Source organism: Lepisma saccharinum, chromosome 13 (genome assembly GCF_977018435.1).
Source record: "Lepisma saccharinum chromosome 13, izLepSacc3.1, whole genome shotgun sequence".
Taxonomy (NCBI): Eukaryota; Metazoa; Arthropoda; class Insecta; order Zygentoma; family Lepismatidae; genus Lepisma; species Lepisma saccharinum.
The window spans coordinates 62,860,339-62,885,641 of record NC_139241.1 but is presented as its reverse complement, the minus strand read 5'-3'; the positions used below and the strand labels follow the sequence as shown (position 1 = coordinate 62,885,641).

General features: G+C 38.4%; 1 protein-coding gene across 1 annotated transcript in view; it reads left to right on the top strand.

The window, feature by feature from the left end:
• LOC145997364 (ATP-dependent DNA helicase DDX11) overlaps window positions 1-24,206 on the top strand; it is a 44,644-nt gene extending 20,438 nt beyond the window's left edge. The window contains exons 8-17 of the mRNA XM_083134324.1: window positions 898-1,021; window positions 3,929-4,083; window positions 6,708-6,840; window positions 9,656-9,866; window positions 15,904-16,114; window positions 17,468-17,617; window positions 20,516-20,642; window positions 21,182-21,315; window positions 22,405-22,638; window positions 23,392-24,206. Of these exons, the coding sequence (XP_082990450.1) occupies window positions 898-1,021; window positions 3,929-4,083; window positions 6,708-6,840; window positions 9,656-9,866; window positions 15,904-16,114; window positions 17,468-17,617; window positions 20,516-20,642; window positions 21,182-21,315; window positions 22,405-22,638; window positions 23,392-23,418 (1,506 nt within the window). The 3' untranslated portion in view covers window positions 23,419-24,206. The remainder of the gene's footprint in view (window positions 1-897; window positions 1,022-3,928; window positions 4,084-6,707; window positions 6,841-9,655; window positions 9,867-15,903; window positions 16,115-17,467; window positions 17,618-20,515; window positions 20,643-21,181; window positions 21,316-22,404; window positions 22,639-23,391) is intronic.
• The last annotated feature ends 1,097 nt before the right edge of the window (window positions 24,207-25,303 follow it).

Sequence of the window (25,303 nt, the reverse complement as noted above, 5' to 3'; positions counted from 1 at the left end):
GAGGGAAATCGAATTCAAAGGAATATGTTTTCAGGAAATAAGAATAATATTATGTTCAAATCTTATTTCTACTTCACCAGCGGACATGTTTCAAACGAAAGAGAGTATGCCGATCCAGCGGAAACCTTTTTTTAAAACTATGCCACGATCCATCCTCCGTCTCTTCTTCATCCTGCCCGATTTAGTTCGTCAGGAGATTTTATGGTAGGAAATCGGTAGAAAATTGGGGGTAAACAATTTTCTCAAACCTTTTTAAGTTCGATGTTGAACCCATGTCGTTTGTTGCACCATTTTAAAGAATTTTGGGGGAAAATTTGCACTGTTACATAACTGTTAAAAAGTTCAAAACTAGAAAAGCAGATGCATAATTGCAATTATCCGGAAAAAAATAATTAATAATAAATCCTAACATAATTTAGAAGCATTTAGCATAATTTCTAAGTTTAAGCAACACTTTTTATTATCGTCAATCCACATGAAAGGGAAATATAAATTCTTGAAAAATCAGAAATATCGTCAGTTATTTTCGTCGATTTTTATAGGTTCACATTTAAATATTTCGTAGTTCAAAGTGAGGAGCAAGGGCTCCTTGCCACACCTTGAGCATGGGCCTGCATCTAACATTCTAAATGCAATGTGTAGTACAAGCAAAACTTGTGAATGTAATCGAATCCATTTTTCAAACCTTCCTCGGTCCCTCCTTACTTGCCTTGGAAACTGAAAAATTAGGGTATTTCAAAAAAATTCTCAAAAAAATGGAAAAGTTGAGGAATATGAATTTTTCACATCTTTATAAACACTAATTCAGTACCATAAGTGTTTTGCAGCTAGAGCATTAAACAAACAGTTCACGTGTACTTTGTTTTACATGCTTTTATTTTCCATTTTCTGTTTCAGTTGACCCACGCTTATTCCCAGCTGTCTCAGTACAAAGATAGATTCCAGAAGAGACTGACTCCTTTGAACCTTCTCTACGTTAACCAACTCCTGCATATTATAGGGAAGCTCATTCAAGTATTGGGTGTGTATCACTTCTTTTCAGTATTAAATGTTTAAAAGTTCATTGTCGTTTCTAGTATTTTTCTTTTAATCTGTGTACTTAGTGTTGCAGTGTTTATTGATTAAACTTTTTTTGCCTCCAATTCTACTGCAAATTATTTTTACTCCTAGTAAATGTGCAGGTTAGAACATTCTACAACCTACACTTATTGATAGGTAAACATGTAGCCAATCATTTTTATGTAGTTCTTAGGGCTGAACCAATATCGATGCATCGGTATTGGATTTAATTTTCAGATACCAGCCTATAATTTTTCAGCATTTTGGTTTTTCTCAGGATCTGCGAAAATACCATATGGCACTTGTGCAATGTCTAATGATCTTGAAAGTTGTGCAAAATTCGAACTTTCTATTTATTTTGCATTAATATTGTGTTAAAAAACTGTATAACTGATCAGATTAAATAAACAAAATTAAATATGTTTATGAAGCCATATACGTCGTGATTGAGAATGACACATACAAGGAAAGATGGAACTTACCCTGTTTGTGCATGCAGTCTCGAACACCTCTCTCTCAAAGTGATCTGACACCTTTTCCATCACTGCGGCCCCTTTTTGTCCTGTTCTACTTCGCAATTGCATTCCGTTCATCCCGGCAGTGACCGAACATTTATCTGAGAAACTCCTGTCTCATCATATGTTAGGTGCGAAACTCATACCTGCACCGATAGACATTACACGATAGTGTGATTGCGTAACAGGTATTTTTATATTCTGATACAATTCTTGAATATTTTGAAGGAAAACTGTTAAATTGATGCTTAATTGGAGTGAAATATACTCACCCACTAATTGTCATGTAAGAACAAGAGGAATGTAACTCCCAATTTATCAAATTTACAGAACAGAGGAAATAATGTATTCTTAGGAATGTGTCTGACTCTTGAAAAGAGTCCGTGAATTGGGGATACGCGACTCCACCTTACCGCTACAGTCCTGCAGAATTAACTTGAGACAAATGACTGCCGGCGCCGCTGCAGGAGTACCAACCTACAGCGAAAGCTTGACTCTCATGCGAATCACAGGCAATCATCTGACAACGGGAGATGGGAGATTTGAAAAATAATTACATTGTGTAACGGAAATATCACTGTATTAAGAGGACACGCTAAGAAAATTATAAGTATTCTGTCTTACACAATAAATGGATAAACAGTTTATTCTGTACCTTTAGTCCGTAATTTGAAAACACAGAGGCTCTATGCACTGCCACTTCACTTGCTTCACCAGTCACTGCACGTGTCCTTTCAACAGTTGGTAACATTTCGCGCACCCAAACATTAGAGTTTCTGTTGGCCCGTTATAGCAGGAAGTCCCCCGCTCTAGCCAATTCGATCGCAGTTGCATCACTCACAAAGCGGCTGTTTCTAAGTTAATTCTGCGGGACTATGTATTAGAAGTGAAGATATGTCGATCTGACTCCAAATAGTCTGGTTCTTATAATGACATAATATTAATCAATGTTGTGAACAACTTTAAATTGTTACAAGGCATCAGTATCGGTGGGAATTGGTAAGATTATTGCTATGGGTTCAAACTTGCATCAGCTCAGTCATAGCAATTCTAATGCATTTGACTCTTTAACCTTGGAAACATACCCTAACTCTATGCATAATTTTGATTAGATGTCAATTTGTGGATGACTAGTTTGTACTCATAACCACTGAATCTGTTTTTTTATACATCAACATGGACTCAGATGTTGCTCTGTGTTCAGGTTTGTGTGTTGTTATGTGGTCACTTGTACTTGTTTCCTTATACAGACTGCCTAGGGGGATTATTTAGTAATAGCCGAGACTGTGTTTGGGGATCAAATACACGTGTCCATGTAACAATATACTGTATTTATGCATGTATAATGCGCACCCTGGTTTTTGATGGGGAAAAGTGACAAATATAATTATATCTCGTAAATAATGTGCAATACAATTCAGGTTCAAGAAATGGCTTTTTTTAGTTGTAGGTTCTAAAGCTGTCGCTATGCTGATCAAGAGCGAATGACATCATACCAACCTATTCAATGAGTCACCAACCCATGTCACCTCTCCCCTCTTCCTCCACTGTGTTTAGCTTCCCAAAGCTTTCACTTCTGCAACTACCCTGTTTATTCTGTAGTAGAAGAAAGCAAGATAAATATGTTATGGATTTACAGCACTCAGGATGTTATTTTCTATTATTTCTCGCCTGACAAATACCGCTGATACACATTCCATGCTCTAATTCTATCAGAATGGCACAACTTTTCTCAATGTCGCAAAACGTACCAATAAAAAGCGAAAAATCATGGGAATGACCATTTATTTAACTTTTATAGCATTTTTTTTTTAAAAAAAAATATTATTACTAAAGAAACCAACCTGGTAATTCGTATTTGGCCTTGTTGATATATACATATTATATGCAGTGACATAGTGAAAACATTCATGGTGTCATGTTGCCTGTCCAAATTATTCCATGCATAATACTAATCACAGTTTTTAGGAGCAAAGATTTTTGGAATAAAGTAAGCATTATACATGGGTAAATACGGTAATAATCTGTGAAAACTGAGACAGATCTGGTCTATGAAATGTTGGTGTATATATTTAAAACAAGTACAGTGATTAAAAGTCTAAGCAATTTATCACGAATCAACCCGTTACAAAAAATAATAAAATTTTGTCATAATGGGTAAAATTATGGATTTGCACAAAGTTAAGATAGCCTATTGGAGCATAATGAGGTCTAGCACCTAGGTTTCATTCCTAGGCACAAATATGGCATTCATCCTTCACATTGCAATTTACCAAGGGAGGTAGTAAAGTGGTGTAAAACGTCGAAATTGTAAAACAACTCTTATCCCGGTTTTAATTCTGTTTTGATTACAGGAGGACGGCCAGGGTGCAGTCCGGCAGAAGCGAGCCAGAAGATATTGCAGCCAAAGCTCTTTCACTTGGCAGACTTTGTCACGGTGGCAGATTTTGACAACATGAACCTCTTCAACATCTTGGAATTCTGCGACCGAAGCAGGATCGCTCAGAAGGTCAGCTTTCTTTCTTGTGCAAGAAGCATGGTACTTAAATCCATGACTCAGGAAATAAAATATTGCCATTTTGTTATTATTTGTATGATGGTAAATTGTTTACCAAGGTAAATGTCGAGAAACAGGGATGTAATATTCACACAAAACCCCATTACAGTTACCTGCTTCCATGCAATTAAATACCAAGAACATTTGCAATTTCTGATTGGATTGGTAGAATAGTGTAACACTATTAACCCTTGTTTCCATGTAATATATAACACTCAAAATGCTGACCAAAGCAAAACTTACAATAAGACACTATAAACAAAATGTTTCCACCCTCTAAGAGGGTCTTCAGACAAAATAAATAACAATTTATTGTGAATCTTTGTCTGGAGAAGACCTGGTCAGAGTGTGGAAATGTTATGTTTATAGTTTCTTATTTTACAATAATTTTTGCCTTGGTCAGCATTTTGAGTGTTTTATAGAATATTTTAAAGCTAAAAAGATAAAGCTCTCCCACATGCAGTGCACCATGCCATGAAGATGTACAGGTTGGAGGAGGAAAGGCACCAGACATTCTTGATCTCGACCATAGTGGAGGTGAAGCAATCAGCACCATGCTCTACCCACCTTCACTGTTGGATACTCATTTATTAGAGACTGGGTGAGACCCCGAGTCTCTTTATGCAGGGACATTGTGGGAAAAATACCCACCTAAGAATCAAACCAGGGTCTTCCATGTGGTAGGCTGATTCCCAACTGACTAAACCAACATGGCACATGGTAGAATTATTAATGTCTGTAAACTTTGCTTTGGTATTTTATCGAAACTGGCAAAAAAATTCACATAAATCCATCCTTTCTTTCTAGTTCATGAAAAACTTCGACCTCTCCCATTGGCTTGGCAATAGGAAGTCACGTTAATACCCAGTTCAAAATATTAAATAAGTTTCCAGATCAGGTTGTAATATTTTATCTTCCTTTACAACATACATTGGAATCCCAATTTTACATTACCAGATTTTACATTTTTCTTGCTTTTAAGTTCTTTCATCTTTGTCCTCTAAAAAACATAAAATTCGAGGTTCAACTATTTTTAGAGTGGGAAAGCTGTAAACAACTAATTGTAAATAGTTAACAATATTCCCAGAAACAACTGCAAGAAAACTTCTCTCAGTGAGGTATTTTCCTTCACTCATAGATTATAAATACGGAGAAACTAGTACTCACTTTTATCCGCGAAGCTGTTTTTTCTTCTTTTTCGATTAATTTCAGTGGCCACTGCCACCATCCTCGTTGGAACTTGCTGCGCTGTTGCTTGGCGTGCGTCTTTTGTTCGTAGTTCTCTGGCTGCCGTTAGGTGCGCTGTGCATCTTGGTACGTCGTCTGCTATTTCCGGGCGATAACTGCTGCAGAAGTGGAATCCAAGTACCACTTCTGCAGCAGTTATCGCCCGGAAATAGCAGACGACGTACCAAGATGCACAGCGCACCTAACGGCAGCCAGAGAACTACGAACAAAAGACGCACGCCAAGCAACAGCGCAGCAAGTTCCAACGAGGATGGTGGCAGTGGCCACTGAAATTAATCGAAAAAGAAGAAAAAACAGCTTCGCGGATAAAAGTGAGTACTAGTTTCTCCGTATTTATATACTACCGCGTCTCTCTTTTCCCAATCATGAATCATAGATTATATACAGAAATATTGCATTGGGAAATTATATCATCAAGTTTACTGCTAAACGGATACACCAATATGCCTCAACTGATCCTCGTAGAACCCTTGTAGCTAGTGCCTATGTAGGTCTGACGAATTCCATTGTATTATGTTGTATTTTTGTTATTTAGTGTTCCTTTTCTGCCACTTTTGACTAATCGCAACAATGAGGATGTTATGATGAAAGAACACCCATGACCAGGCTGGAATTCGAACCCCAAGTTTCCAGCATCGTAATGTGCTGTGCAAACCACTCTGCCACATTGGTCGACAGGCTTAAAGAAATGAAGCATACTAGATGCCAGTCTGGCCCACCATTGATGCATGATGTTCCTCGTATTATCCCTCCCATTGAGAAGATATGATTTTAACTTGGCTGCAAATTGGACACAGCTGGCTCGCCCACGATGATTTTAACTTGGCTGCAAATTGGACACAGCTGGCTCGCCCACGATGATTTTAACTTGGCTGCAAATTGGACACAGCTGGCTCGCCCACGGTCATTTGATGCAAAGGCTGGACCCTTCAATGTGTTATGTATGTAATGTTATTTTAGGTGTTTGGTATATTCTTATTGAATGTGCTGATTTTACTTTCCTCAGACAAAATTGTAATCTTTCCAACTGTTTATCATCCATGTTGGGAGATGACGACAGTGTTTTAACAAATATTTTTAGCTTTTTGAGAAGAGCAGGCCTCTTACACGGTTTCTGAGGAAGATTGTAGTGTCTCCTTGCCTTCTTAATGTGTTGGTATGTCGTGTCCAGGTCGCTTTTCAACCTTGCACTTTTAACTTTTCTGAAGGGACTGTTTGGGTTTTAGATAAGAAGATTTCTCCTCAAATAGAGTGCAAAATGGCTGTGTGTGCCAACCTCCCCCCCCCCCCCCAAATGTTATTTCATCCATTCATTTATTGTGTTGCAGCTGCAAGGGTTTGCAGAGAAGTACCACCCCACGGTCACCCTGAACAGGAATGCAGAGCTAGGGCAGAAGGGCATCAAAGCATTCTTGTGTCAGCTAGCAGCCAGTGGCAAGAAGCCACAGCCTCCAAAGAAAGGTGAGTAAAAAGTTTGCTGTGGTTTGTTTTAAGTCCAGGTTTATGATCAGATATGCTAATAGTGACTGTACCTACACTTTAAAGTGTGGCATAAAAATAGGCTTTTTTAATTGCAATGAAACTAATACTACATTTTATTTTGTAAAAAATACAAGCACATTAACTAAATCCGCACAGTATGTTCATCTTTTGAAAATTATGTCCTGCAGGTGACCACCATTTCTCCATTGACATTCTGACAGTTCCACTAAACTGAAAACTATAGGTTAAAAAAAAGTTTGACACTCCTAGGCCTACCGGTTGGTTTCTGCTTCAATGCACTTCCTGTTGCTTCAAAATTCTTGACCTGCATCTTGATTGGATTGGCCGATTGAATTGGGTCATCCTCCAAAGATTATAACAACATTGATATTCTCGCCTCGCTGCATCAAGAGTTTTGCCATTTTTATGAAAGGCCCTCACAACTACAGCACGTTGAGCTCTGTTCTAGTGATCCTTGTCTGGTGATGCAAATGACAATCAGTAAGTGTTGCCAATACCATTACAGAAACTCATCTAATGAAAATAAACAAACAAAGAGCATTTTTATGCCACATTGTGAACCCCACGAAAGATCAAAATGCCACAAAGTATTGGTTGGTATTGGTAATTAAAAATCCAACAGATTTACAGAATGCAAAATTTGAATTGAATCAAAAAATGTAATTATAACCAATCAGCATTGGGCATACATGCCCACACACAAATAACCACAGGCCAACCTAAGTACAAGGGCCATTAGGTTGGCATCAGGGAAAGCTTGTGAGAGCTATTTTCCCAGAAACTTATACCCCCCACCCCCAATTAGAATCATGGGTCATGTTTACCAACCAGTTGTCACTCATGGGAGGGGTAGAAATGCTTTATTTATAAAGAACCAACCATTGTTAGGCTAACAGTAGCCATTTTGGAGAACAAAAACCATGTGCTCCAAATCACATGTTTACTAAATCTTTTATTCTCCCAAAGTGGCAATTCTCCCAAAGACAGGAAAGATCTCAAAGGACTCCAGCTGGCCAATGAGAAGCCGTCAAGGCTGTGACGTCACAGAGGAGACTTTCAGATGGCCTATTGTGTTCTGAGCTTGCTAGTCAAGCTCACTTGTATTACAGACCCACCTGAGAGCAGGTCAGCTTGGAAGTTGCTGGTAAAATCCAGTGTGTGAATGGCCACCTGTGCCAGCAACAAAGGATACATAAAGGGAAAAGGGATCTAAGGTCCTGTTACAGTAAACACAGACCTAAGTGTGTGTGACCAAGTGGGATATTGTGTCCACAAGTGCATTTAAGGATCCCAGTGAAAATTCGGCAAAATAGCGAGTTTTGTGTCCCTCATCCCATGTGGAAATCCAGACCATATGGTCGACAGAACTGACGCCATAGAAGCATCCATAGGATATCAAAGAATATCCAAGTTGTTCTTAGCCATCCATCCAAGAAAAGCCAGGAAAACTCATTTATCACCCCCCAAAGCCTTTGTTACACCAAGGAAGCACATAATATTAATTTTTTAGTGTGGTGTACCACAAATTTGTCCATGTGTCGGGATGTGGCGATAAAGAGTGAAATAGCGTGTGTAAGGCCCCAGGTATGATTGATATAGTGTGAAAACGGCTGATATGTAAGTACAAAATCTTTTGTATATCTTTTTTGTGTCTTGTACAGTGAAGTGCTCATGTTTGGTGGCAGCTATGCCACAAGCGATGTTCTTTTCAATGAATAAATATGTCGTTTAAAGGTGTCTGACCTTCTATCATTTTAGTGAATCATAAGCCTATTAAGCCCTCCTCTAGTTACCGATTATTAAAGTTAGGCTAAAGTTCGTCTGTTGCTTAACAGATATCTCAGGGGATATCTGTTACTATACGGAACACCACACGTGGAATAGGGTCTGCGTGTGGCCTCGTAAAGCGTGGTTCTCTTTTGTTTTTGCTGTTTTTGATATTATATATTTAAAGTTAACCTTTTGTAAAACCAACTTTAAAGCAACGTAATATAATATAGACAAAGCACCCCCAAAAACCATTCCCCTTATATAATGTTGAGGATTTTGTTGATTTGTTCGCTGTTGCCTAGATATTCTCAATAGTTTAGTGACTACAGAAGTATATTAAAGTATTACAGAGTCACATACTTATGGTGAATAAAACATGAAGATTTTGATACACAAAACTGGGCACATTTCCTGATCAAAAGTGGCTTAAAAAAATTGCATTTTGGTGTTAAACCCTAAATTTGATTTAAAAGCTACACTTAACACACAAATGTAACATTTCCCTTTTATACTACATTTATGTAGTTATTAGAGTAATAGGTTTATTCCTGTGTAAAGGAGTCCATTTTTGGTCAAATATTTACGCGAAATTTATGATTTTTCCGTGATTTTCATAACACGGAAAATAAACTCTTAAATTTTGTTTGAAAGTTTATTTCTGAATTTGCACTTCATTTTGGGAGAAGACATGGTTGAAAAAATGCACCTCACACCTTTCAAAACCATGACAAATGAACATTCCAGTATGTTACTTTACATTTCATGTTTTCATCAAAAACGAAATGTGCATGCCTCTAACTATTGATGGACAACATCAAAAGCAAATCATGCAGAGTTTCACGTGAATTCTCTACAAGGAATTCTAGAGATTTTGGAATATCAGTGGTTTTTACGAAAGGAGAGGAAAATTCTAAAATAGTTACCCTAATGTACCTACATAGGTTAAGGCCAGCCTTAATCATCAGTTTCATATAAACCAGACATCAACCTCTTGTGTTTCCAGAGTCCCCCGTGCATGTGCCTGACAGTACAACAGATGAACCAAAGAGCAACAACCCTCTGCTGCCAGTGCTAGCGTTCCTGGAGGCCCTCACCAACTCCATGAAGGATGGGCGAGTTGTTTGCACGTGGCATTTGACCGTCGGGAAGGGAACGCTCAAGTATTTGCTCCTTAATCCTGCGGCGCATTTTGTAGATATCCTCAACGAGGCAAGGTAGGTTCATTCTTTTTATGATGTCTGTATTTTATAAAAAAATCAGTAGATCTTGCTTTTAGGATGAAATTTCTTTTTCTTTGTTTCTCTGTCTTTCTGAATAGGATATAACAATGAGGATATAACTATGAAGACTTTATACATGGTCTGCTGTAACTGAAACAGTGACATATTAGAAAATTTCATTTGGCAATATATCTGCTAGCCTTAAGTTTTTTCATGTAGTTAGTTCCGTTTGTCATGTGTATCTCTCAAGTGGTTTGCTGTAAAAATAACTGAAACATTTATGCTTAGTTAGAGTGATTCTACTCAATTGTAATGTATCAAAGATGCACAAGAGAAGTAGTTGGTGTATCACGTAAACCACATCAAGGGTTTGTATATCAATTAAAAGTAAAGTCCTGTTATTCAATTATGAAGTTGTATATGTGGGTCAGTATTTATATTTTGAGCCTAACAATGAAAAAACAGGAATTTGGCATTGAAAACTGCTTTATTGTTTTTCAAAGTATTTTCCTTTATGGTCAATACACTTTTGCATTCGTTTGAACCATTTGTCAAAGCAGTTTTTCCAATCTTCTTGAGACACCTCCATAATATGGTTTTTGAACGCATCAACGGCTTCTTCCGCCGACGAAAATTGTTGTCCACGCAATTTATTCTTGACATTCGGGAACAAGAAGAAGTCATTGGGTGCCAAATCAGGACTGTATGGCGGATTACCCATCAATTCGATTTTTTGACTGTTCATAAAGTCGGTTGTTAGACGAGATGTGTGACAGCTGGCATTGTCTTGATGAAGAATGATCTGACGGCGTTTGTTTGTTTTCCGTACTTGACCGAAGACCTCTGGCAAACAAATTGTTGTGTACCATTCAGAGTTGACCGTTCTACGTTCCTCTGAAGGCACAGTTGCCACATGACCAGTTTTCCCGAAAAAACAGGCAACCATTTGTTTCGATGTGCTTCGAGCGTGAACAACTTTTGTTGGATTGGGTTCATCTTGACACCCATACAGTCGACTGCCGTTTACGTTCCGGCTCATGCATATATCCATGATTCGTCACCTGTTACAATCTTATATACGTCTTTTGAAGCACCACGATTGTATTTATTGAGCATTTGTTTGCACCCTGTTACAATCTTATACAGGAAAACCTCGTTAATACGAAGTTCAAGGGACCAAAAAATGTCAACTTCGTATTAAACGACTTCGAGTTATCCAAACTTTTCAAAATGGCGCCTGTTTTCAGGTGTAAATAAAGTAGAGTATAAATTACCCCCAGAAAGGATGTTTTATACTTGGTGGTAGCTCAGAAAATAAGCTTCACATGTACTATATAATAATATTGTACGTTTTAAAGAAAGTGTAAAAAATGTTACACAAAATGAGAACACGGAGCTTAACGCGGACACAAAGATTCCAAGGAGACTGTTAACACCATTTATCCTGCCTAGTTATACAACCGGTTATGCACGGGATGCATGTTGTGGCAAAAAGTCTTTTAAAAAAACGGTATTTTCTTTTAATTGTGAAAAGTCGTTGCTCTTCCACGAAATTCTTACAATTTTAGTTCATAAGAAACCAGTTTGCACCGAGACCTACGGAAAGGAAAACAATCTCGTTTATTGCAAGAAGTGAAACTCGGAAGAATCTTGACAGTAGTCACACTGGCGCGAGCAAGAGACGGGAGATAATCGGACAGAATGAATATTGGATTTTATGTGCGTTCACTAGAAAAAAAAATAGGGGCTGTAAATTTTGTTCTGGTTCGGCTGTCTAAAACACATTGTAAAAAAAAGTCACGTATTCTTTGCTTCAGTTAACTTCATATTCACGCCCCCCCCCCTCCCCCTTTGCAGGGATCAGTTCAAACTCTTCCTCAACTTGCATTGTAAGCCACTGTGAAAAAGTAAACACACAACTTGCGATCTGTTTGCACCCAATGTGTATCCTAGGACACATTAAACAGTGCCGCACTCGATAATCACTCTGGTTTGGATCCCACTTTAAACTGTATATTTAGTCCCGCTTAGCTCACCAGCATAAAATGAACTAAAAACAAGCTTTACGAAACTTGGGTATTTTCAGATTAATCGACAATTTATTGTAGGTTTCAGGAGTATTCTGGAGGTCAAACACTCGCTCCGCCAAAACTTTTCCTCTCGTATTCCTACATTGAGCATTGCGGTTTTTTTGTTGTTGTTTTTTTAACAGCAACACGCTAATGGTTCTGAAGAAAAGCGGGGATTATATGGCTTTGTGAGATTCAAAACAATGACGCTTATTCTTTCGCATTGGATGAGTCATTGCAGTTATCGCCAAGCGAGAGTTTTCCAGACGCTAGACTAAACACTGGCGCCAGCTGCAGCGTAAACACAATGAGACCGGCTGGAAGTTAGAGCAGCAGGTGGCAGAAGGGAAATCATGGGCATTTTAAAGATAAGGCAGTTGTCGAAGACCGAACTCTTATCAGCAGTGTGAAAAAAAATATATATATACATAGTCTTACCATAAATACTGTCCCAAAGTTGTAAGTAAATAGACACAAAATGGTGAGAGATATTGTAATATCAGAATAACATGAGGTGCATGGATGCATTATGAACCAAAATCACAAATACTTATTCGAAATGGCCACCTTTAGCACTGACAAACTTCTGAAGTCTTTATGGCCGCGCATCAATGGAATTACGCAACACATCAACTGGAAACTCTGCAGCTGCCTTCTGAAGAGACCGCTTTAAACTGTCAATATTGGGATGTCTCTTCTTGCAAGCCATCTCCTGAAGCTTGGACCACAATTTGTAGTCCAAAGGGTTTAAGTCTGGACTGGCAGAGGGCCAATCTGACGTGGATATGAAGTCAGGAACATTTGCCTCCAACCACTGCTGGGTGGTGCGTGCTTTGTGTGCTGGGGCTGAGTCCTGCTGGAAGCTCCAGTTCTCTCCATGGAAGATGGTGTCGGTAAGATTCTTGCATCGTTTCTCAAGCACTGTCTGCTGGTACACTTTGGCTGATGTTTTTACCCCTTTTTCACAGAAATGGAGCGTTCCCTCATAGCAAATGTTCCAGACTTCATTTCCACTTCAGATTGGCCTTCTGCAAGTCCGGACCTATACCCTTTGGACTACAAAATGTGGTCCAAGCTTCAGGAGATGGCTTGGAACAAGAGACATCCCAATATTGAAAGTTTAAAGAGGTCGATCTCTTCTGAAGGCAGTTGCTCATTTTCCAGTCGATGTGTTGCGTAATTCAATTGATGCGCGGCCACGAAGACTTCAGAAGTGTGTCAGTGCTAAAGGTGGCCATTTCAAATAATTATTTGTGATTTTGGTTCATAATGCATCCATGCACCTCATGTTATTCTGATATTACAATATCTCTCACCATTTTGTGTCTATTTACTTACAACTTTGGGACAGTATTTATGGTAAGACTATGTATATGATCCTTGCATTACCTTTTATACCATGCAATCAGACAAAAATACGCGCAATATTTCCTATCCAGACAGCTGCATTCAAACAAGAATGAGGGACCTGAATTCTGCAATTATCACATTACCATGCACACCAGTGGCGGATAATGAGCTGTTGTAGGAGAAGGAAGGGGGTCACTTTTCTTTTACTTATCATGCGGTTTTTGTTCGTTTTGAAGAAGGTATTCAGAACTGGTTTTTTTTAGACACCAAAGGAAAGGAGCCCGTGTGCGCACACGAGCCGAAGCAATTAGCAACGGACCCCCCCCCCCCCCCCCGTTTGCTGATAGAAAAAGGGGAGAAGTCACTCAGACAACAAAACACTGGTTTTGGCAAATTTTATGACCGGCACAGTTGGGAAACGTATGAAGCGGGAAACTGGAGTTGCAACATACGTAAGATCGACAACTTTTGCGGGAAACCTAGATGACAACGCATTAAGCGGGTTGACGATCTTTAGTTGGCCTATGTGGCTTTGATTATCTGTAACAGTTTCCCTTTTTTTTATGAAGTTCTACAGGGCACAAAGAACACGCTTTTAATGAAAGTGGTTACCGGAAGTTGTCGGCTACCAGGCCAAAAGTTGCTCGCTCACGGGAAATTGCTGCATCTCGAGATCAGAGCTAGACAGATGGGTGAGACTTCCAGGCGCCACGCGTCTTGTATTTTGGAACATTCCTGCGATCTTATCTCGCATTTCTCATCTAGCACTGGTGAATATTTCCAAGGTGGCGCATTCAGTGGGGAAAGAGCTTGACCTGCCATGCACATTGACAAAGAATGTCAATGTCCAGCGGGCATTTCGGGCTGCTTCCCTCGAGTTGTCAGCAGCTCTTAGGACAAGGAAATATGTTAAGATCAAGTTAAAATAACGCCCAAGCTCTCTCCACATTCGATCTTCTCTTGTCGACTTACGCAGGTGTCTACTTCGAATTAAGCGAAACCAGTTTTGCGGAAGGGTCTTGTAAACAACTTCGTATTAAAAATTATCCGTATTTCGATTTATCCGTACTGAAATACATTATAAATCCTATGTTATCGGCTGGGGAATGGGAAGAACTTCGCATTAAAAGGTACTTCGTATTAACCAATATCGTATTAACGAGGTTTTCCTGTATACGTCTTTTGAAGCACCACGATGGTATTTATTGAGCATTTGTTTGCACCAATTGACACGAGCGTCTTTTTGAGTTTTTGTCAAATTGTGTGGGATCCAACGAGAACATACCTTTCTCACAGCTAAATGATCATGTAATATTTTATATATGCTGGTGGAACTAATGCCTATGGTTGCCTCAATCTCGCAGTATGTCACATGATGATCTTGCAGTATTAGGTTTTGCACAGCATCAATGTTTTCTTGAACAACAACTGATTTTGGACGACCTTCGCGAACCTCGTCGGTGAGCGAATGGCGGCCACGATTAAATTCGTGATACCAGCGTTTCACAGTGGCAAAGGATGGGGCTTCATCGCCAAATGTGGAAGTAAGTTGATCGATGCACTCTTGTCTTGATAATCCACGTCGAAAATTGTAAAAAATCATCGCACGAAAATGTTCACGAGTTAATTCCATTTTATTGTTGTCGCGCAATCTCCAAGGCAACATAAACAACACAAATCAAGCTATTGACAAAACATTTGAAGTACGTTATGGTCAATAATGCCAGACGATTCCGTGCAAACGTCAAATCGCGCCTAACTTCAATCAGTGTTGCCAAGGCTCAAAATATAAATAGTGACCCTCGTACCCTGTAGTTTCAATGAATAAATTTTAAAAGTGTGTAGTTTATTTTAGTGAAAACTTATTGAGGGCTTGTTCCTCTATTTTGGGATTAGTGCAAGTAACCAATATGTTGATGCCCCCATATTATGCTAGGTGCAATAGCCTTAGTGTTGATGCACCCATTACAATTTAATATCAGTACGGCCACATATTTGTGGTGAATACAAGATTAAGTTTTCGGTACAAAAAGTGGGCACATTTCCGGACCTAAAGTAATATCTAAAATGACATTTCAGTGTTGCAGTGGTGAATACAACCCTAAATTTTATTTGAAAACTATACCAATTATACAAAATAAACATTTTCTTTCTAAAAGCCCATTTATGTAATTAGCAGAATGTTATTTTTTTTCCTGTGTAAAGAATCCATTTTTCCTAAATTTCTACAGTAGAATTACTCAATATTCCATGAGTTGTGTGTGTAAATATCAACTCTAAAGTTCATGCTTAACAGTTTATTTCTCATTTTGAATTATTTCATGACAAGACATGGTAGGGAAATGTATCTCATGCCTTTCAAAAACATGGAAAATGAACATTACATTGTGTTATTTTGGGTTTATGTCAAAAACTAAATCTGCTTGTCTCTAAATATCAGTCATTGACTATCAATGTCTGAAAACTGTGAATAGCTGGCACTTCTAACCTGAGAAAGAAGACTAGAAGGTATTGGGAACATTGACAACTTGGAATCTTCAGATTGCAACCATGGTCTTTACATTTGTTGGCATTTATTCTATTGTAATAGAGAGATAACATACTGTTTGCAGGTCTGTGATTGTAGCCGGAGGAACGATGCAACCGGCAGGGGAGTTCCAGGAACAGCTGTTTGCAGTGGCAGGGGTGAGGAAGGAGAGGATAATGGAGTTCTCATGCGGCCATGTGGTTCCTCCAGATAACATCCTCCCCATTGCTGTGTTGCAGGGACCCTCCGGAAAGGACCTGGATTTCTCCTTCCACTCGAGGGACAAGCTGCCCCAGGTGAGAATTACTAGGTGGGAATCAAATCTCGTGCAGAGAGAGGAAAGTGTGATGATAGAAATTGTATGCGTTTTCACCAATATTGAACCTCCTAATCTCTCCCTCCTAAATAGCAGAGTGCATTGAGTGAATCGTGAAATTGACACCTAAGGTTTGAGTCCTGGAACAGGTGTTGGGGTTCTTTTGTGAATGCTCCGTCAACTCTGGAAACATTGAAATTTGCATAACTACCAAGATGATAAGGTTCAGCAATTATCTCAACGTGGCATTTCTTACCAACCTCACGAAACACCAAAAGGCTGGAAAAGTTTTGGTCAGTATTTTTAAATAAAATCCAATATTACTTTCCAGTACCAATATATCGTCATTGGTTTAGCCTAGCCCTGGTTAAAATGCAATATGTTACCGATGTGCTAAACAAATTTTAAGGCATTTTTCTAACAGCTCGAAAAGGAGCAAATTGGTACAATAATTCAGTCATAACTTTTTACTGGTTAAAGATACGTTGATAAAACCTTCACCATTGCATTTCTCGTGAAATTCTAGCCTGATTTGATATATCATATCACCCCCTTCCCATTTAAAATTCTGAAGTTGAATTCGAGATGGCGGTCATCAAGATGGCCACCGACCATGCAGGTGGCGTCAATGTGGTTCCCCCTTGGCCTGATAACGATTGGTCATCACCATTTCCATGTTGCTCGCTGCAGTGGCCTTGTACTGGGGATGTTAAGTGACTTTTTGATCCACCCTGTATTATTATTATTATTTTTGTGTGTGTGTGTTCTTTGCAGAACAATCTAACTGACAGACGAAAGATTATTGCAAGATATCTTAAGTGGATTAATTAAATTTGAGTTTAAAGTTCTTAAACAAATGACAATTTTTCGTAGATTATTATATCCCGTAACATATGTGACTTGTATATTTGGAAGTGTTTTGAGTATGTTCACACAGACCCTTTATTATTGTGTGTGTGTGGGTGGTGAGAGCTGATAATACGTAAGGTTGAAGTAGAGAAAACATCTACTTGTACCATTGAACTTTTGGAAAAGTCACTTTGAAAACTGGGAATTATAGTTGAATTTTATAATGGTCGTAGAGTGGCTAGCTACCCTGTGGTAGCTCTCAGATTGCATAGTGCTTAAATTTCATAATTAAATTTCTCATAGCTAATTTGCAGTGTATTCGGTGCCGAGTGCTCAAGTAATGTACACCCTTGTTCACATAAAGTGGTGCATTTTATAAGGTTAGACAGTTGTATGTATGCACCACTTTATCTGAACAGGAGTGTACATAACATAATGAACAACTAGTTGGAACCTTTGTAATGCTGTTCCCTCTGTGCTTCAGGTGAATGAGCTAGGTCGGGTCCTGCAGAATGTGTGCAACGTGGTACCTGGAGGTGTGGTGTGTTTCTTCCCTTCCTACGATTACGAGAAGTTAGTCTACGATCACTTGGAGAAGCATGGGGTCCTGGAAAAGATAGAAAAGAAGAAAAAGGTAGTCAGAATCATTGGAAATATTGAAATCTATAAAGTATTATTAAGCTTGGAAGTAAAGATTTGTTATCTTTAGAGTGGAACCTGATTTTCCGTTCACACATTTTACATTTTCCTGCATTATATATTCAATCCTCATGGTCCCGTCCCAATAAAGCTGCATGTAAATAAAATTTACCCAGAATTTACTATTTCATGGTCCCATAAAAACATAAAATCGAGTTTCTACCTGAATGGATTTAATTTCAAGTACTGTAAAGTTCATGTCCTGATTCAAACGCCACTTTACTTCAAAGAAAGTTTCGAAAGATCAATTTCCCTCTGATAACCACATGTCAAGTCCATGTGGAGCCCAGTAAATCCTCGCCTCAAACCTTTCCCACCAATAGCACCCGTTTTAGGAACTGACAGTACTTGTCGAGGCCACATGGAGTAAATGAGATTTTGCCAATTCAGTTTCTTTAGGTTCTGTTGAGCTTTTTTCTTTCTTTCTTTTTGGTTTTTAATATAGGGTGGCACGCGGGAGTGTGGGAGATTTTGATAATGCCGTAATGCACAGTAATAATATATATATATATTGTTACATAATTCTGAACATAAAAAGGTACATGTATGCCATTTTCAAAAAACAAAACATAACTCAACGTTTTGAAAATAATGTCCTCTAAAAACCTCTAAATCCCTGCATTCGGGAATGGACGTTCCTCATAACTTTCTGCAGTACGTCCGCAGTGATAGACCGAATCTCTTCACATATCGCAGCCTATAGTTCCTCTGATACACCTTCCAAAATGGTCTCATAATGCGAACGCACGCTGCTCCCCTGACCACTGCTCCATAGTAACTGAAATGGCATTGTCTACGCAACATTCTCATGGTCTCTCAGCGTTGCCAACTTTAAGAATGACCTTGTACTACGTGATTCAAAATCTTCCACTCCCGCGTGCCACCCTGTATATATGTGTACACACACACAATGTGGAGACCTTGGTAGTGAAACGTTGCCGCAGTTTGTTTTGGATGTCCAAACACTGCAGGTAAATGTGACAACAGTACTTCTCAGAAAAAACAGGTGCTCGCTGGAAACCAGATACGCATCTGGTCAGCTTCCTCTCGAGCTATGTCAAAGATACCTAACTGGCATTCGAATCAGGACTTATATCATACTTGAATGCTCAGGAATCTAGTTAAACTACACATACTCAACAAAAGATCATCTTGTTTGTCATAAGCAGAGAAACACATTTATGGTAAATAAGAATTGAACAAAGGGGTAAATAAAATATTGGGATCATACACATTTTATGTAAATTGATAAGCTTCTTGAAATGTGTATGTAGGTAGTTTGGATGAATTTAATTATGCAAAGAAAACTGTCTTCAGACACTTATTCTGTGCTGCTTCATTCTGCATTCATCCTCTCTTGCTGTGCAGCAAGCTTGACTAGTGGTAACGTCATCGCCTTGTAATGAAGGGGTCTTGGGTTCCATACCTGGTGGAGCCACATAGTGGTTCAGATCCCACTTTAAACTAGAGCCAGTCCCAATTAGCCTATTTATGCATAATGTGGACTTAAGAAAGAATTATGACGTTAGTATCTTCTGTTACAAAGAGGCAATGCAAGCACGCAGCGTTGCTTGATGTACATTTTGTGTTTGTGATCTAATTGGGTAATATTTTGTAAAAAGATGTTCACTTCTTTAAAAAAGATATACATTTTGAATTAATTTGCAAATAAATTAATACATAATTGATCACTGGTGATGCTGGTATTTGCAGAATCCTAGAAATTACATTTGCTTTTCACAATTTGTATTTTTGCACATCTGAAAAATTCAAATTGACCTTAACAAGATAGACATAGCATTACTTGAGAGTAATCCGCTGGATCATGATAGTGTAACAAAAGAAACAACAAACCTTTAAAAAAAGGTACTAATTATTGTTTCATTGAGTAAATTTACCCATTAACTGCGGCAGAGCTATGGATGGGTCAATACTGATAAAGTACCGATAAATTTACCAATACCGATAACCGATATTCTATCGATCCGATATAAAATTAGAAATGGTCCTTGAAGAACCCCTGAAAGGTTCATTGACCTCCTTAATAAATGTGTGTTTCAATTTGACTGCAGTGCAAAAGAAATTGCATATTTAGTCATTTACTTTTTTAGAAATTAGGGCAAGGAGATTATCCATAAATATTACAACAAAATGGCAGAATTTTGCACTAAATTATGAGATATTTATAGATATCTTGGATCGGTAAAATAATCGGTAATTTTACTGATAAACCGATACACTGATATGCCTATATCGGCCAATACCTATAGAGTACCGATTAATCGGTCCCGTCCCTACTATATATAGACTCTCTAAAAATTTGCCTTTTTTGCGGATCATTATTTATAGATTGTTCAAAATTAACTGTTCTTGTATTGCAGCAAGTCATTTTTATAGAACATTAAATTACCCCTCATGCGCTAGACTTCTGGGTATTACAATTCCAGCCTTAGGGTTTAAACCAACTGTAATACCACCACGGTACAGCAGACTCTCTCCAGGAACACTTAAGTCTACATGCCCATTGCTGGCGAAAAATGGACTGTACCTGACTGCCATCAGAGTAGGAAGGACAAACCTTTCGTATATTGCTTTGGACCTCAAGCACTCAATCACGTGATAGCTCATGTCAGAACTTCCCAAACCAAATCCTCTACCTATATGCACAGTCTCATTAACATTTTTGCAAGCAGTGAGAAAGGTACAAAGTGGATAGCAGAAGTTGTATTGGGTAGGTACTCAGTACTTGACTTAAGTGACTTCGTGTATGAATCAGAACATGCATTCTGACCTAACTTGCTTGTATTTGCAATTAGCTTTTTCTCCTCGACAGATATTTTGCGAGCCAAAGCGAGCATCCCAAGTTGATGGCATCCTGGAGGAATTTGCAATGGCCATCCGACTTGCTAAATCCAACATTGGGTCTGGAATGAACGGAGCTCTTCTGTTCAGTGTTGTTGGTAACTTGCATCTTTCTTTATATTCTTTATTGTCATTCACTGTGTAATTTTGTTTGGCATGTTCGGAAAGCAGAATCAATGTGGGGAATGAAAGTTACTTTTTTATTTTCCTCCCATCTATTGTGTCAGTAATTGTCATTCTCATATTTAATCTTAGCAATAAATAGAAAATACCTAAAATTGGATCACTGAGTACTGCTCTTCTGTAGTGCCATTGTTAATATCAAGGCAACGTCAAACGTGGACAGAAAACAAATTTATCTGCATTGCGGATAATTGTTGACTCACCCTCGTACATTAATTAAGGCGATAAAATGAAACAATGTTATTCTTCAAGGAAGACTACTCAGATTTGTAATCTATTATCTCTGTCAATTTTATATCTCTACTTAGCATTGGCAAAAATTCTTTAAAAAAAAACTTGTGGCTTAACCGGAGATTGAACCTGAGTCTATCAGCTCTCCTACAAAAATTGTATTAAATAATAGAAATATGTAATATATTGTATGGTATCACTTTGTTCCTCTTTTATTGTACAGGAGGTAAGATGAGTGAAGGCATAAACTTCAGCGATGACCTTGGCCGCTGTGTGGTTATGGTTGGTCTCCCCTATCCCAACATCATGTCCCCAGAGCTTCAGGAGAAGATGAACTACCTCAACAGCGTGCATTCGGTGAGTTTTAAATACACCTAACTTTTCCTTATTCAATGTTGATATATCACTTGTGTGGCCCAATATGACCTGCAGTGGTGAATGTGTAAATGATTCTACACAAAACTCTGGTGTATGTATGCTACAGTTGTTATGCAGTATTCTCACTGACCTGCAAATCCTGGGAAAACTGGAAATAAAATATTGTTTAATTTGCAGTGAGCATTGATTTTTTTCAAATACTTGCAAATCTTAATTTGAAACAATAATCATTCATGAGTAGTCCTGCACTATAGCCATGTGGTCTAAGGCATCATTCTTTGTTCTCCGGGTACGGGTTGTGCAGGTTCGAGTTTCCTGGGGGAAGCATAACTTTTCTCCTGAGATTTCACCCTGTGTATGGGAATGGTGGTCACCCAGTCATGGAAACTACAACGATGACTGGGAGTTTGTCGTATTGACCACACGTCACCCTGTAACTGGTTGGTTGGTCTCTCACCTCGTCAAGTGGGAAAGAGGCACGCAGTCAGAAGGTAGGCCCTGGCTGTCATGGACTGTTGTGTCATGGGTTTTTTATTAATCATTCGCATGTAAAAAGAAATACTTTGTTAACCTGGACTGTTGACTTCATATTCCAACCCTGTAAATAGTAGAATTAAACTAAGTTACAACATATCAGAATAGTTTGGAAATTTATTTCAACACTCCTTGAAAATCTGGAAAAGTCAAGGAATTTCCTTTGGCCAAATGAGTGGAATCCCTAAACTATTCACATTTTGGGAAATGAGAGGCAGGGTAGTAAATACAGTAGACATAGAGAGCTGATAAACTTATTTCTCTGCAAAACTGATTTTGTTATTGTATTAATTTTTGGTGCCTATTGTCACCATCCTGCAAGTTTCAATTTATAGAAAGATAACAAAAATCAAATTTACAGAGAAGTGAATACATCAGCTTTCTAAATCTATTCTGAATACTTTAAATTGTTAGTGGTCACTTTCCAATAGCTGTGTCAGCACCAGTATCAGTACTGTTATCAGTTCAAAGTTGTCTCACTTTTTATTGCTGTTACAATCTGTAAATAATGACGATATCGTTCTTTACATGAAGGCTTCAGCACAGAATGGGAGGACGCCTGGCAAGATCTACTATGAGAATCTCTGCATGAAAGCCGTGAACCAGTCGATCGGTCGAGCAGTCCGGCACCAGAAGGACTACGCAGCCATTCTCCTCCTTGACAGCCGATATGCCCAGCAGAACATCCGGAACAGTCTTCCTTCGTGGATCAAGGGGTCTGTTGCAACAGAGCCAAAGTTCGGATCAGTCGTTGCTTCATTGTGCAAGGTAATATTCTTATTGTATAGTAAAACCTATTTTCTGTGTATGCGTATTTTTAAGAATACAAATTATGAGTTGTTTTTTTAAATAAAATCTTAATTATACATTATGGCAGAGCCGATGCCAATGCTGTTGTAATCAGCTGATACTAGTGATTTCGATATCGGAAATTATTGGTTGGAATTTATTTACCCAATACTGGGCAACACTTTTCCATTGTGTCTTTTACCGTGTCTGCAAAAATCCTACACAACACTTTTTTGGAGCCTAATTATCCTGGAAATTATGCAAAATTCGAAACTTCATTTTATTTTGCACCAGGTTTGTGTGATAAAATTGGATTCTATCATGATGTAACATAATTTCTGATGTAATTATTGAATAGTTTAAATCAAAACTCTTGGTAAATTGATGCATATAATTGCAGAAGAGTATTTACAATAATTTGAAAAGTAAAAAGTAAAGTGTTCCCCTGTGCACAGCACCACGCCATGAAGGCGTATACAATAATTTGAACAAGTTTTAATTATTGCAATTATCAGGCATCAGTATCAATATTGGTGGGAGTCAATAAGAGTATCGGTATCTGTTGGATATCTGTCCAAAGTTCAATCAGCTCAGCCAAAATATAAACTACATTAGGATACGCAGTTATTACAGTATGGAGATTGACAATTGCACTGACCATTCTAAAACCTGTATCGACAATTTAATAAAGATATGTACGTATTGACTAAAGCTTCTATTTTTGTTTTATAGTTTTTCGCCGGAAAGAAGAAACTCTAGGCATAGAGAAGAGAAGCCACAAGTGTTCAGAAATTTTATCTGTGATTTCCTGTAAGATATATTATTCCGTGCCTTAAACAATGAAAACGAATTTGTTGCCATTCCTGCTGCTCCATGTCGCTTGTAGCTCGTGTTGAGGACTCGTCACCTTGAGATTGTGTTCCGCTGTCTTGATGTAGTTCTTGCCATACCAACTTAAAAGCTTCGAAAACTCGTTTAGTTGTATATCCGTAGATGTCAGTTTACTATTGCTGCCAAGAAGTGACATTCATGTTCTGCAGAGTATGATGATCTATGTGGTAGTGGTCTTTGTAGAAAGCTATGTGTTACGGAGTAAGTTGCATCTTAGATGGAAGAACAGCACAGGAGCCCCACCCAATGTTCTCAGTGTGCCAACCAAAGAAAGGAAACTATTTTGTAATTTTTTGGTACAATATGAACCAAGAGTGTCTAGCCATTGTGAGAAAAATAATAGCATATTATCATGATGCGTAACTATTACAATGTGACAGCATACATGAAATCTTTTGCACTCACATTACAGTGTGTAATTCTTCTAACTTATCACCACAGAAAGTGCTTAATACTCAATTCATATGTAGATACAGCACACCTTAAGTTTTGCATATACGTGCATAATGTACTTGGTCTTACTGGATTAAAAAATAATGTTATAATGCAGGTACACCCCCCCCCCCCCCAACCTTGGACAATATATACAGGGTGGCTCAAAAAGTCACTTAACACCCCCGATACAAGGCCAGTGCAGCGTGCAACATGGAGATGGTGATGACCAATCGTTATCAGGCCAAGGGGTCGGCGGCCATCTTGATGTCCGCCATCTTGAATTCAACTTCAGAATTTTAAATGGGAAGGGGGTGATATGATATATCAAATCAGGCTAGAATTTCACGAGAAATGCAATGGTGAAGGTTTTTCGGCGTATCTTTAACCAGTAAAAAGTTATGACTGAATTCTTGAACCAATTTGCTCCTTTTCGAGGTGTTAGAAAAATGCTTTAAAATTTGTTTAGCGCATCGGTAATGCATCGAGATCAAAGTGATGTCTAGGGAGAGAAGTTTGCATGCCATTGCACACGATTTTAATTGGATACATCCACGAAGAGCTGCGCATTATGAATGGTTGTCGCGAACAATTTACAGTGTGACGCTTTCATTGAATTAAAGGTCCTTCACAGTGACAAGGCTAATGTTTATGTTCATAAGGAAGTTCATAAACAGAATATGCGACCCTTGTCATCTGATAACTAACTATGGACAGAAACTGCTTCACAACGTTCCCATAGTGTTCTGGTGTTCCTCCCTATTGAAAAAACTCTGTAAAAAGTACCTTCTTCCATAAGCAAGGATGAAAAACCTGTTTATTTAACAAATCCAAGTAGCCCTAAGCATTTAAGGTTCCGTTGATGAAAAATTGACTAACCAATCGTGTTCCACCCAGCACACTACACCATTAACTTACCAGCACTAACCATTCAGCTTTGATCTGTTGAAAATGGGTTATCAGATAAAAAGCATCAAATATTCTGTTTATGAACTTCCTTATGAACATAAACATTAGCCTTGTCACTGTGAAGGACTATCCATTTAATGGAAGCATCACACTGTAATTGTTCGCGACAACCATTCATAGTGCACAGCTCTTCATGGATGTATCCGATTAAAATCTTGTGCAATGGCATGCGAACTTCTGTCCCTAGACATCTCTTTGATCTCGATTCATTACCGATGCGCTAAACAAATTTTAAGACATTTTTCTAACACCTCGAAAAGGAGCAAATTTGTACAAGAATTCAGTCATAACTTTTTACTGGTTAAAGATATGTCGGAAAAACCTTCACCATTGCATTTCTCGTGAAATTCTA